Source organism: Jaculus jaculus, chromosome X, assembly GCF_020740685.1.
Source record: "Jaculus jaculus isolate mJacJac1 chromosome X, mJacJac1.mat.Y.cur, whole genome shotgun sequence".
Classification (NCBI taxonomy): Eukaryota; Metazoa; Chordata; class Mammalia; order Rodentia; family Dipodidae; genus Jaculus; species Jaculus jaculus.
In genome coordinates, this window is record NC_059125.1 from 55,752,874 (window position 1) to 55,767,047 (window position 14,174).

A 14,174-nucleotide genomic window follows, 5' to 3' on the forward strand; every position below is an offset into this window, starting at 1 on the left:
ATGCATGGTCACACCTGGCTTTTTATGTAGGTGGTGGGGATCAACCTCAGCTCCTCATGCTTATGCAGCAAGAGCTCTTAGTGCTGGACTTTGCCCAGCCCCTACTTTGATGATTTCCTGTTTTGATGTTTTCAATATATGCAAGCCACCTCTACATTACTCAGGTTTGACATGGCTGAGAATGTGGTAATTGTGGCATCTCAGAAGCGACCATTGGGTGGCCGGGAGCTCCAACTGCCTTCTATGTCCATGTTGACATCCAAGACATCTACCCAGAAGTTCTTCTTGAGGGTACTGCAGGTCATCATCCAGCTTCGGGACGACACACGCCGTGCTAACAAGAAAGCCAAGCAGACAGGCAGGCTAGGTATGGAACTAGAGTGTCCAATTGAGGGGTAGGGTTGGTAGTAGTGAACTCAAAAGTCCCTATAGGAGCAGGACTTAGTCTTGTTTGACCTTTCCAAAGGGAAAGCTATGATCCTTTTTTATAAGGTTCAAAATGTTGATGGCTTCATTGTATATCCCATTCAAGTTGTCCACCTAAGAGATTATATGGGGCAAGTGGCAGTTTAAGTGGGGAAGGGAATAGAAATCTAGCAAGAAGATTGGTGGGATGGCATTTTGCTGAAAAAGACTTAACTCTGGGTGTGCACTTTCTGTTTCCTCAATCACTCCTAGCTAAAATACTGTAGCCATGTTGCCTCAGACATTGGCCTGCAAAATCATTTTCCCTCCACTTTTCTCCTATCCATAGAACCCTTTCATGTGTCACCATCCATTTGCCTACCACCATACCCCTTGTCCTTAACTCAGTTCTGATTATGAGTACTCAGAAACTGCCTGAACTAAAGCTCGAAAGAACACAGCAAGATGCCCTGTGGCGACCCTGGAGATAGGCAAGAAAGTGTATTGGGCACTCCCTCTTCCTACTTTTATATTGTGCCTTCCTTTTTTCCTCTTTCTCCCAGGTTCCTCCGGTTTAGGCTCAGCTAGCAGCATCCAGGCAGCTGTTCGGCAGCTGGAGGCTGAGGCTGATGCCATTATACAAATGGTACGTGAGGGTCAAAGGGCGCGGAGACAGCAACAAGCAGCAACGGTTAGCATGATGCCTGTGGCCCCTCATTCATTTGTCTCTCCCCTCTTTCCTGCAACATGTCATCAGTGGGGTTTCATTGCCCTTACCTTGTATGCTTTTGCATTAAATTTGCTAAATGAATGCTTCTAGGCAGCAGGGTTACTTTCTGTTGGTGTCTTTCTTACTTACTTACTTACTTACTTACTTACTTAGTTTATTGGTTTGTATTGAAGATTGGTTTGGTTTAAAGCTTGGCCATCATACCCCCACTCCCAGCTATTCAGTCCGTTATGGCGCTTTTGCAAATTGCCTAATGCTATGTGTCCGGGTTCTGAAGGGGGTATGGGGTAAGATTTTTTTCATTGTCATGGGACAATACAGAGGCATCTCAGGAATCCTATACTTAAAGGTCCCCCGGGCTTGGTACACATCCCATGCAGCCCCTTCTCTCTGACCTCTGCCTCTTTCCTATAATCCCTTGGCACATTGGTAATCAGACATTGTAAGAAAAAGCTTTTAGGTACTTAAGTAGCCAGATCGATATTGGAGTCCTAATGTGGCTGCAACAAAAGCTGTGGCACTTACTGCCTTTTGGGTTTTTTTGTTTTTGTTGTTGTTGTTGCTTTTGTGTTTGGTCCTTGCAACATGCAGGTGACTTCCCCAAAATCCAGGAAATGGAGGTATCCTAAAGCCTGTTTTTTTATGTAAAAGTATTGCTACTTAAAGTATGGTTCCATACATTGTTCTTTTCAGACATAACCCAGAATTTGGGGAAAGTGACTCCAGGCAGATAGAAAGGGAAAATAGTAAGCTCTAGTAAATATTTTTTCTGCCTAGTCTCTTTCTGTAAGACAGGTGGCTTTTTGTAATTCATCTACGTAGGTTGCACTAATTTCCCTATTTGAACAAACAAACAGCCAACAAAGCCTTCCTTCTGCCCATCTAAGTTTACATGTACACACAAGCACCTGTTCAGAAGACTTTGAATTCTCTCTTCAGGAGGCATGTGTCTAACTGGGCATAGGGCTGGAATAGAATGTAGAGAATTCAGGCATCTAGGGAGCTCTGAAAAACTTGGAAGTTCTGAGTGTAAAGGAAGTAGGAAAGCTATTCTTTCGTCCTAGTAAGCTGTAGACTTGGCTAACCATATATAGAAGCATCTTTCTAAGCTCAATGTGTGAGAATGACAAGGACCAACCTCTAGCATGTCCCAGAGGAAAGCAGAGTTGCACCTTTTATGTGACTTTGTGCCTTTTTATCCAGTCGGAGTCTAGCCAGTCAGAAGCAACTGTCCGGAGGGAGGAGTCACCCATGGATGTGGACCAGCCATCTCCCAGTGCACAAGATACTCAGTCCATTGGTCAGTACTACTTTCTGTTTTTAGCCAGCAAGAGGATAAGCCAATCTTAAAAATACTGGCTGAGCCGGGCATGGTGGCGCACACCTTTAATCCTAGCACTCGGGAGGCAGAGGTAGGAGGATCAATGTGAATTCCAGGTCAGCCTAGGCTAGAGTGAGACCCTACCTTGAAAAACCGAAAAAAAGTTTGCTGAATCCCGTTACACACTTAGCTCCTATAAATCTTAACCCCATGACAGAGGTCAGAGAGAAGGGGCTGCATGGGATGTGTACCAAGCCCGGGGGACCTTTAAGTATATGATTCCTGTAGTACAGGAACACACATAGTACAGTAGCATGCACCTGTGATCTCAGTATTAAGAGGCTGAAACTAGTGGGTCATGAGTTTGAGGACAGCCCCGACTACAGAGACACTGGTTTTTGTTGTTGTTGTTTTTGTTAAAGAAAGAAAGAAAGCTGGGCGTGGTGGCGCACGCCTTTAATCCCAGCACTTGGGAGGCAGAGATAGGAGGATCACCGTAAGTTCGAGGCCACCCTGAGACTCTAGTGAATTCCAGGTCAGCCTGAGCTAGAGTGAGACCCTACCTCGAAAAACCAAAAAGAAAGAAACAGATTTTGAGCTAGGTGTGGTGGTTCATGCCTTTACTCCTAGCACTTGGGAGGCTGAAGTAGGAGGGTTTTTGTGAGTTTAAGGCTACAGAGAAAGTTCCAGGTCAGCTTGGGCTACAGTTAGACTCTGCCGTGGGGGGGAATCCCATTTTAGCCAGATGCTGTGGCTCTTGCCTATAATCTCAGCACTCTACAGGCTAAGGATTGCTCTCATGATCATTTTCAAGGCCAACCAGGGGTGTCAATTTGGGCTAGAGTAAGGCCTTGCCTCAAAAAGAGAGAGAGAGAGGGAGGGAGAGAAAAGAAAATAAACTAGTGCAAAGAAATGCAAGGAGAGTGTCACAAGTTCAGGGTTAGCCAGGGCTATATGATAGACCCTGTCTTGGGAGGTGGTAAAAAAAAAAAGAACAAAATAGGATATTACAAGTGGTTTCAAGAAGTAAAGGTAACATTTATTAGCTCTGCTACCTAAAACATTCTTCATTTAAAATAGGGGCATCCCTAATTATTAGGATTAAATAATTTACATGTATAAGGATAGCAGTGTGTATGGGCTGGAGAGATGGCTTAGTTAAATGCTCACCTGTGAAGCCTAAGGACCCTGGTTCAAGGCTTGATTCCAGGACCAAGGGGGCACATGGGTCTGGATTTTGTTTGCAGTGGCTGGAGGCCCTGGCGTGCCCATTCATATTCTCTCATTCTCCCTTCCCCCCCTTCTCTCTCAAGTCTCTTATATAGAATACTTTTTGGCATCCTTTAAACACGTTACTATAGAATAGTTCATTTTAAAAGTGCAGTACTCGGTCATTTGCTATTCATCTGACTTCTGAGGAGGTATGATGATATTCCCATGTTCTCTGTCCATCTTCTTTATCCCAGGGTCACAAGGTCTGTGCCATAGCCAAGATTCAAACCTAAGGCTGTTAGAGCCTTGAAAATAGTCAGGATTTAGGTAGAGGATAAAAGCAAAGGTCAGGAAGAAGTCCAAACAAGGCCAGGAGTGTGATGGGAGAGTATGGGGGTGGGGGGCAGGCTGGTAAAGAAACAGTTGCTGCTCTCCTGCCCTTAAGATGCAAATAGACTTGTTGCTTGGAAACTGCTATTTAAAGTAAGCTCCCAAAAGGATATCTATCAGTACCAACCATGGGGAGTGGCCATCTTTTGCACTGTGACTTCTTGGGGCATTATACTGTGCTAAGACAAGATGATTAATTTAAAAGGAATAAGACATAACAAGTCCCAAAGATCTGGTTTTTAGGGGCTGGAAAGATGGCTTAATTAGGAAAATGTTTGCTATACAAACACAAGACCCTGGGGCTTCTGGTAGCTAATCTAGCCAAATCAGTGAACTCTTGAGTTCAATGAGAGACCCTATCTCAAAAAGGTAGATACTAGCTGGAGAGGTAGCTTGGCAGGTGCTTGCCTATGAATCTTAAGGAACGAGGTTCAATTCCCCAGGACCCACATAAGCCAGATGCACAAGGTGGCACATGTGTCTGTAGTTCCTTTGTAGTGGCTTAAAAGCCCTAATAAGTTCATTCTCTCTCCTTCCCTCCTTTCCTCCCTCCCTCCCTTCTCTCTCAAATAAATATAAATATTTTAAAAACTAGGTGTATAGCAATCTTTAGTCCCTGCACTTGGAAGGCAGAGGTAGGAGGATCACCTTGAGTTCAAGGCCACCCTGAGAATATACAGTGAATTCTAGTGCATCCTGGGCTAAAGTGAGACCCTACCTAGAAAAAACTAAAACTAAAAATAAATAAGAGCTGGGGCTGGAGAGAAGAGATGCCTTAGCTGTTAAAGCACTTGCCTAGGAAGGTTAAGGACCCAAGTTTGATTCCCCAGTACCCATGTAGGCCAGATGTGCACAGGGTGATGCATGCCTCTGGAGCTTGTTCATAGTGGCAACAGGCCCTGGCATGCCCATTCAGTCTTTCTATCTGCCTCTTTCTCAAATAAATAAGAAAATATAAAAATAAATAAATGCCAGGACTAGATTATTGGCTTAGCAGTTAAGGCACTTGCCTGCCTAGTCTAAGGACCCAGGTTCAATTTCCTAGAGTCCACATAAGACCAATGCACATGGTGGCACATATATCTGGAGTTTGTTTGCAGTGGCTAGAGGCCTTGGCATACCCATTCTCTCTCTCATAAATAAATAAATGTGTAATATTTTCAAAATAAAATGAAAGCTGGTTTTATGTCCTGGCCTTGTCCTTTGGAAAAGAAAATAGTGTGAAAGGTACCTGATTCTAAGGGCTGCTGTCCATATTTCATAAGAAAAAAATAACCCTAAATCACTTATAAATTGGGAGGTAATTGTCCAAAGTTTCATCATTGATACATTGTCCTTAAGTAGTTTAATCCACAAAGTCTATGGAAGTTTCTGAGCCAATGACTAGACTGGCCTAGACTAGACAACATGTATGTGGCTTTTGAGCACTGAAAATGTGGCTAATGCAATTGAGAGAAACTAAATTTGTTACTGTGCCATTCAGTGTAATACTAGACCTCCTAGACTTTTTTTATTTTTTGGTAAAACTTTGTGGCCAGTAGATCACTGTATCTAGGGTCTTGTACTTTCTTTCTTTATTTTAATTTCAGAATGGGCAAGAGAATGGGTGTACTAGGGCCTCTAGAACCTGCAAAGGATGCATGCACCACCTTGTGCATTTGGCTTATGTGGGTCCTGGTGAATCAAACCTAACCTCCAGCTTTCACAGGACCATGCCTTAACCAATAATCTATTTCTCTAGCCCTGACTTGTGCTTTTGATCTGGGGGGGGATAACTATTTAAAGAGTGATAGATACTTTGAAGGTGTTGTGACTGTCTTCGGTGTACCCAGTTGCCTCAGGTGGAACGCCACAGGGGGAGAAGGAGAAAGAAGAAAGACCACCAGAGTTACCCCTGCTCAGTGAGCAGCTAAGCCTGGATGAGCTGTGGGACATGCTGGGAGAATGTTTGAAGGAACTAGAGGAATCCCATGACCAGCATGCAGTGTTAGGTGAGTTCTACTCTGATCTCCTTGGTCTGCTCTGGGGCTTTTTCTGCCAGTTTTTCTTCAGTCCAAGTTCTTTTCCTCTCTATATCTTTAACAAGAATTTTTTTGTCTCTGGCCACAGTATCATGAAAGATTTTTCTTAGTGGTTCTAATGTAGTTTACGTTTTACTTAGGCTAGGATTATCTTCATAACAGGTTGCTTATCCCACATTTCTAACCTTGAGGTAGTTTTGACTTACTCTCTAGCTTTGTCTACCATTTTATTATTTTATATTTTGATTTTGTAATTTAATTATTATTCCATGTTGTATTTTTGTGATTTGGTTATGAAGGGGTAATGATGTTTGTAGGTTAAAGTTTATAAATAACCATTTTCTTGTCATTGCTATCCATTAGTGCTACAGCCTGCTGTTGAGGCCTTCTTTCTGGTCCATGCCACAGAGCGAGAGAGCAAGCCTCCTGTCCGAGATACCCGTGAGAGCCAACTGGCACACATCAAGGATGAGCCTCCTCCACTCTCCCCTGCACCCTTAACCCCAGCCACTCCTTCCTCCCTTGACCCATTCTTCTCCAGGGAGCCCTCATCTATGCATATCTCCTCAAGCCTGCCTCCTGACACTCAGAAGTTCCTTCGTTTTGCAGGTACAGGGAACTCTTAGGAACACTCCCCAACATGAAGAAGGTTCATTTTATGCAGATTCATTTCACAAATATTATCCTTAGCTGATTCATCAGACTGAGAAAAAGTAAAAGTACATGCAAGATAGGCCTAGTAGAGGCCTGCTGTAGAAACCCTTATATGCCACTCCAAAGGATTTGGACTTTAGGCATGGGAAGCCAGGCAGGGGTAGAAAAGATTTCAAAGCTGGTCCTTGGCTTTAGCTGGCTCCTATTGTAGTCCTCTGAAGTAAGAGGGAGTTGGTAGCTAGTAGTCTTGCTGCTTTATAGGATCAGTGTTGTGCTAATTACTACTGTCATTTCTCCCCTCAGAGACTCACCGCACTGTGTTAAACCAGATACTAAGACAGTCTACGACGCATCTTGCTGATGGGCCTTTTGCTGTCCTGGTAGATTACATTCGTGTCCTCGACTTTGATGTCAAGCGCAAGTATGTGCCTTGGGTGTTGTAAGGGTTATTGGGGACAGTCAGGAACTTCCTAAATGGTATCTCCCCACCTGGCTCCAGTGTTTGCTCCTTCCTTGCTGGGGAGATAACATTGTTTTTTTAAATTTTTATTTATTTAGTTGAGAACAACAGAGAAAAAGAGAGAGGGAGGGAGGGAGATAATGGGCGCACTAGGGCCTTCAGCCACTGTAAACGAACTCCAGATGTGTGCCACCCCCCCTTGTGCATCTGGCTCACATGGGTCCTGGGGAATCAAGCCTCGACCCGGGGTCCTTATGCTTCACAGGCAAGCACTTAACCACTAAGCCATCTCTTCAGCCCGGGAGATATCATTTTTGATCCAAGGGTCTCTTGGTGGCAACACACAGAATGGTACTTGGTAGAAAGTGAGACTTATCTCTGCCACTTCATTGATAGTCATTGTCCCTAAATATTTGCTGGCCTTCTTTCCCTCCCCTCAAACTCTGCATCAGCTAAGTGAGCATCACATGATTTTTTAATGAGAGAGAGAGAGAATTAGCATTCCAGGGTCTCCAGCCACTATAATTGTATTCCAGATGTGTGCACCATCTGGTGTACATATGCAACCTTGTGTCACCTTTTGCATCTGGCTTACATGGGACCGGGAGAGTAGAACATGAGTCCTTAGGCTTCACAGGCAAGCAGCTTAACTGCTAAGCTTTTTTTTTTTTTTTTCCCCCCCTAAGGCTCACCTAAAATTGGAACTCACTATGTAGTCTCAGGGTAGCCTTAAACTCACAATGATCCTCCTACCTGCCTCCCAAGTGCTGGGAATAGAAGGCATGCACCACCATACCTGGCAAATTACATGGTTTTTTGTTTGTTTTTGTCATCTGTAAAGATCTCTCTCTCTCTCTCTCTCAACTCTGAGGCATTTCCCAAGTGGGTAGGGAAAGCAGAGATGAGTGTTCGGGAGATAAAGGAAGTATCATTATGAGTCTTCATCATAATCAGATAGGTGGAAATTGTGCCTCTGTAACTTTCCTTCCTTTACTACACCCCAAGATATTTTCGCCAAGAGTTGGAACGTTTGGATGAAGGCCTCCGGAAAGAAGATATGGCTGTGCATGTCCGCCGTGATCATGTGTTTGAAGACTCCTATCGTGAGCTACACCGCAAATCTCCTGAAGAAATGAAGAATCGATTGTAAGAACCCAGGACAGAGAATAGACAAGACAGACTAGGACAGATGGTTCTTTACTTGTGGTAGCAGTAGCTTAATCTGGTCCCAAATTTTAGGCAGTTGTTTTCTCTTCTGAATAACAATCTGATTAAGATGATCTCATTGAACTGTCCTTCCACTTTTGGACCTGTCCTGCTTGTTGGCCCTTTGGCTAGCTACCCAACCAATCCCAAACAGGAAAGTCCTTTTAGTATTTATGAAGATATACCTGGAAGCTTCATAGTGAGACCTTTCACCATTGTTACAGTAGGAACAAGAAACCTGTCTTAGAGGAGACTATATGTGCATGAATGCCCCTACCAAATGGTGACTGATGATTATGAAGCCATCTGGAGATTGGCATTTTACAACACCAAGTATCATAGGTGCTAATGAGACCTCTGGTAGTCATGTGATGATTTCTTTCCTCATGGGCCTATCCCTATAGTCACACAAAATGAATATCTTTTCAGAGCTGTTCAATATTTTTCACCTCATCTGACACTGCACCCTTCTTTTTAATTGACAGCTTCCATACGTACAATAAACCATCATAATTCCCTCCCCTACCTCACTTCCCATCATATCCCCTCCCTCTCTCCATTAGTCTCTTTTATTTTGAGGGTCTTGTGAAGGTAGTGCTAGGCACTGTGAGGTCATAGAAATTGAGGCCAATTTCTCTCTGGTCTGTTGCATTGTAAGCAGTCCTCCCTTTCCTTTGGCTTTTATGTCCTTTCTGCCACCTCTTCTGCAATGGACCCCGAGCCTTGGAAGGTGTGATAGAGATGTTTCAGTGCTAAACACTCCTGTCACATCTTCTCAGCACCATGGTACATTTGGGGTCATCCTACTGGTCACCACCATCTGAAAAGAAAAGCTTCTATAACCAAAAGTGAGAGTAGCATTAATACATGGGTATGAATGTTAAGTAAAGTGCTTACAGGGCAGTTTGGTGAGCATAATATATGCATTTAGTTAGGCTCAAGTAGGTGTTACCAACTCCTAAAGCTCATGACCTCCCCGACCATGTGCTTTTGATTAGGTTTTCAGTACCAGGCATGTATTCCCTCCCATGGAGCAGGCCTCCAGTCCAATTAGAGAGCAGTTGGTTTACCCCCTTAACAGACATGCCACTGTTGCACCCATTGGTTCATTTGGCCTGACTGGCCAAACTTGAGGCTTGCAGTGACACTTTCACAGACTCTTCTTTGCTCATATGATGCTATATGAATGGTCAGATATGTCCTAGACTTTCTACACAGCTCTCTTTGTTTCCTCTCTTGTGCAGGTATATAGTGTTTGAAGGAGAAGAAGGGCAAGATGCTGGAGGGCTCCTGCGGGAGTGGTATATGATCATCTCTCGAGAGATGTTTAACCCTATGTATGCCTTGTTCCGTACCTCACCTGGTGACCGAGTCACCTACACCATCAATCCATCCTCCCACTGTAACCCCAACCACCTTAGCTACTTCAAGTTTGTTGGACGCATTGTGGCCAAAGCTGTATATGATAACCGCCTCCTTGAGTGCTACTTTACTCGGTCCTTTTACAAACACATCTTGGGCAAGTCTGTCAGGTAAGGATGTGATAAGTTTTTTAGAGTGCCCTCAGTCTTGGGAGTCATGCCCTTCTATCCATACTGCCTGTCCCCCTACCAAGCCATGGCCCTGTCTACTTGTGTTTTTATAGATATACAGATATGGAGAGTGAAGATTATCACTTCTACCAGGGTCTAGTCTACCTGCTGGAAAATGATGTCTCCACATTAGGCTACGACCTCACATTCAGCACTGAGGTAGGTCAGGAAACACTGCGCCCCATATCATATCAACTAGCAATGAGTATTTTTATGAGAGGCGTCATGAACAGAATTCGTGAAAAATCCAAGCATTTTCTTAGCTAGCTTCTCATTTTAAAAATGTTCCAGGAAAGCCAGGCGTGGTGGCGCACGCCTTTAATCCCAGCACTCGGGAGGCAGAGGTAGGAGCATCACCGTGAGTTCGAGGCCACCCTGAGAATAGAGTGAGTTGCAGGTCAGCCTGGGCTAGAATGAGACCGTACCTCGGAAAAAAAAAATGTTCCAGATACTAGGGAGATGACTCAGCAGTTAAAGGTGCTTGCTTGCAAACCTGCCTATCAACCCATGGAAACCATGGATAGCCAGACAGGTGTTCCTTTGACAGTGGCAAGAGTGGTATAAACACACATGGAGGGCAAATAAATAATTTTTAAAACAAACAAAAACGTTCTAGTATATAATTTATTCCTGGAGGCAATTAATTGTAGAAAACTTGTGCAAATAGAGGTAGTGTAAAACATTTGAGGAGCCTTCCCCCAAATTGTTTTACTGTAAGATTGTGTTATATAAAGATTAGCCATGCTTTACTTCCTTTTATCGTTGACAGTTACTTCCTCTCTTTCCTTATGTTTTTTAGGTCCAACGATTAATTTCCTTCATTCCTTCCTTCAGCCTTTCTCCATCCAGGGGAGCTATGAGCTAATGAGCAGTAAAGAAAGTCACTGTTTATTATTGATTTACAAGGCACTTAGCATGTGTTCACAGATTTTCTGTTAGTTGCTGCCTCCTAGACCATATCGATGTATGGTTGTATTTTGGATGTTCTAGGTCCAAGAGTTTGGAGTTTGTGAAGTTCGTGACCTCAAACCCAATGGGGCCAACATCTTGGTCACAGAGGAGAATAAGAAGGAGTATGTGCACCTGGTGTGTCAAATGAGGATGACAGGTAAGAGAAATGTCCTTTAGACCTTTTTGCTCAATAGAGGTCACCCATCACTCATTTCACATTTGGGTTGGGGCACATGAGGAGGAGGTTCTCTGTCTAGCCCAGGCTGACCTTGAATTTAGGGCAATCTTCCTACTTCAACCTCCTGATTGCTGAGATTATAGGCATGATCTACCATGCAGGGTTCTTTTTTAATTTCACACATTTTGTTGTTGCTATTTCCTGTAACAAAGTCACATATGGCCTTGTACAAAAGGAATGAGAACATCTAACCAAAAATATTTAACTTAATTCCCTGCCTTATGGAGGGTCTACCAGAAATATGTTGCCACACCTAGGGACCCAGACATAGTAGTAGGTAAGGCAGGTAGTTTCATCAGCATCTGTGCCATATTGGGGCTCTCTGACCTCTAGCAATTTGGCAGATTCCAAAGCCATGTGATTTTTGGGTTTTGTTTGTTTTCATTAACCAGGAGCCATCCGCAAACAACTAGCAGCTTTTTTGGAAGGCTTCTATGAGATCATTCCAAAGCGCCTCATTTCCATCTTTACTGAGCAGGAATTAGAGCTGCTCATATCAGGGCTGCCCACCATTGACATTGATGATCTGAAGTCTAACACTGAGTACCACAAGTACCAATCCAACTCTATTCAGGTGAGCTACTGCTGTCATACTTCCTCATACACCTTTACAATAAGCAGTACTAATTTGTGGATGACAATATGCCTATGCCTGAGTCTTTGTTCTTCTGAACTATATTTTCAGCAGGTGTTCTTACCCATCCTATGAATGAAGGAACTGAAGCCTATCCCACATAAGAAGTTTCCTGCTCTTTTACAAGCTCTCTTCCTAACATTGGCTTTTTGTTTCTCTTCGTATAGATCCAGTGGTTCTGGAGAGCATTGCGTTCTTTTGACCAAGCTGACCGTGCCAAGTTCCTCCAGTTTGTAACGGGTACTTCCAAGGTACCTTTGCAAGGGTTTGCCGCTCTTGAAGGCATGAATGGCATCCAGAAGTTTCAGATCCATCGAGACGACAGGTCCACAGATCGCTTGCCTTCAGCTCACACATGGTAAATTAAAAAAAAAAAAGTTTATAATTTTCAATATGCATATTGAGCTTTAGACTTGATGCTTCTATATCTCTACCCAAACTTGGGAACATAGATCTGACCCCATCCTTGACCTTAGGAAACTCACAGTTAGATTCTATGGAGGAAGTTGATTGGAGTAGAGTCAGGTTCTTACAAGGCTGACCTGGAACTTACTCTGTAGCCCAGACTGGCCTCCAACTCAGTCATCCTCCTATCTCAGACTCCCACTCAGCTTAAAGGTAATAATTATCTTGATGTAAACAAATGGGCTAAACAAAGTGTGGTGGCTAATAAGGGGGAACGTCACAACAGAAAGTTACAGTGTATTCCAGAGCTCATCCTATCTAGAACAAAAAAGAATGTCAGGGAGCAGAAAATTATAAATCTCAGCAAAGAGTCAAATCACCTGTGACCCTGAATGCTACCTTTGAGGTATTCATTGTTTACAAAAATAAAATGTTAGCTAGGCGTAGTGGCACATGCCTTTAATCATAGCATTCAGGAGGTGGGAGGATCACCGTGTGTTTGAGGCCACCCTGAGACTACATAGTGAATTCCAGGTCAGCCAGGCTTGGTGGTACTAGGTCAGCATGGGCTAGAGTAAAACCCTACCTTGAAAAACCAGAAAGAAAAAAGAAAAGGAAAATGTTGGAGCTGGAAATGTAGCTCAGTTGGTAGAGTGCTTGCCTAGTGTGTGGAAAGCCCTGGATTTGATCCCTCTGCATAAACTAGAGGTAGTGGCACATAGCTGTAATCTTAGGGCTTGAGTGGTGAAGGACAGAGGATCAGAAGTTTTAGGCCAGCCTCTGGGTGTGGGGGGACATGAAACCCTTGCACATGAAAGGAAATTACATAGTTATCAAAACTAATAGTTGAATCTACCAACAGACTATGTATGTGTGTGCCAGCTGTCGATCTTCTCTAATGTATCCATACCGTATTCTATAGGTAAGGCCATGATGTAAAGTAAGTAACACAGTCAGATTTACATTCCTAGTGGCAGTAGCCAATAATGAAGCTAGGTTAGATTAGACTAAGCTGAAATAAAATAGAGTCAGCATAAAGCAAAGTGTAGTCTCCAGGCAAGATATGGCCAGTGGTACTATAGGAACACAGATTCAGTTACCACTCATCATGGACTATTTTTTCTTCGTTTTCTAGTTTTAATCAGCTGGACCTGCCTGCCTATGAGAGCTTTGAGAAACTCCGCCACATGCTACTATTGGCCATCCAGGAGTGCTCTGAAGGCTTTGGGCTGGCCTAAAAAGGCCCTGCTCACCTCTGTGGGGTTTTTCTACCATTGTTGGACATGGGGGGGATTTAAAAAGATCCAGAAAGAAAACTTCAAAAACCAATAAAAGAGATCCACCAACTCACCATGTGTGTTTCCCAGCTGCCCATCTTCCCTAGCGCATACCTCTTCCCTTCTGCTCATTCTCTTTCCCCATCTCCCTTTTCCTCACCACCTCTCCCTTTCCATGCCGTCCATGATTCCCACCCCATGTGTAAAAAAGGCAGTAGCCTTTGCAGGGACGTGTTTGTCCCAACTGTTTGAACAGTGTGCTCCTCAGATTCTGTGTTCAGAAGGATTTGCTGCATTGAGACTTGAAACCTTTGGATAGGGGAAAAATTATATATATATATATATTTTTTTGTTCTGTTTGCATTTCTTAATTTGTGCTTGGAATGTGTTGATGTGCCCAGCTAATGATTCAATGCGAGACAAGATTGGCGTCTGTGTTGTGGAGGTTTCAAATAAAGAGCACTCTTCATAACTCATTTTTCACAACGGGATTTTTTTTCAAAGTGGGGAGAGTACATACTAAAAATCTAAACAAAATATCCTAATGATCTCTACAGAAAGCCATCTCTGCCTGTCTACTCAACCACCACTGTTCAACTTCCTCCTTCAAAGTTATTTTCTTCATAGGAGACATTAGCAGCCACTAGGAATTAAGGGCAAGTTTGTTTTGAAAAAATT

General features: G+C 43.4%; 1 protein-coding gene across 13 annotated transcripts in view; it reads left to right on the top strand.

Annotated features, from left to right (window-relative positions):
* Window positions 1–13,968, top strand: part of Huwe1 (HECT, UBA and WWE domain containing E3 ubiquitin protein ligase 1) — a 198,312-nt gene extending 184,344 nt beyond the window's left edge. For 12 of the 13 annotated variants that reach the window (XM_045140148.1, XM_045140153.1, XM_045140152.1 and 9 more), the window contains 13 exons: window positions 165–367; window positions 969–1,096; window positions 2,339–2,435; window positions 5,891–6,049; window positions 6,443–6,688; window positions 7,037–7,154; window positions 8,199–8,339; window positions 9,644–9,931; window positions 10,045–10,150; window positions 10,982–11,099; window positions 11,573–11,754; window positions 11,982–12,172; window positions 13,355–13,968. In XM_045140148.1, the coding sequence (XP_044996083.1) occupies window positions 165–367; window positions 969–1,096; window positions 2,339–2,435; window positions 5,891–6,049; window positions 6,443–6,688; window positions 7,037–7,154; window positions 8,199–8,339; window positions 9,644–9,931; window positions 10,045–10,150; window positions 10,982–11,099; window positions 11,573–11,754; window positions 11,982–12,172; window positions 13,355–13,457 (2,080 nt within the window). In that variant the 3' untranslated portion in view covers window positions 13,458–13,968. The remainder of the gene's footprint in view (window positions 1–164; window positions 368–968; window positions 1,097–2,338; window positions 2,436–5,890; window positions 6,050–6,442; window positions 6,689–7,036; window positions 7,155–8,198; window positions 8,340–9,643; window positions 9,932–10,044; window positions 10,151–10,981; window positions 11,100–11,572; window positions 11,755–11,981; window positions 12,173–13,354) is intronic. The other variant, XM_045140156.1, reaches the window with a different exon arrangement.
* Window positions 13,969–14,174: the final 206 nt, after the last annotated feature.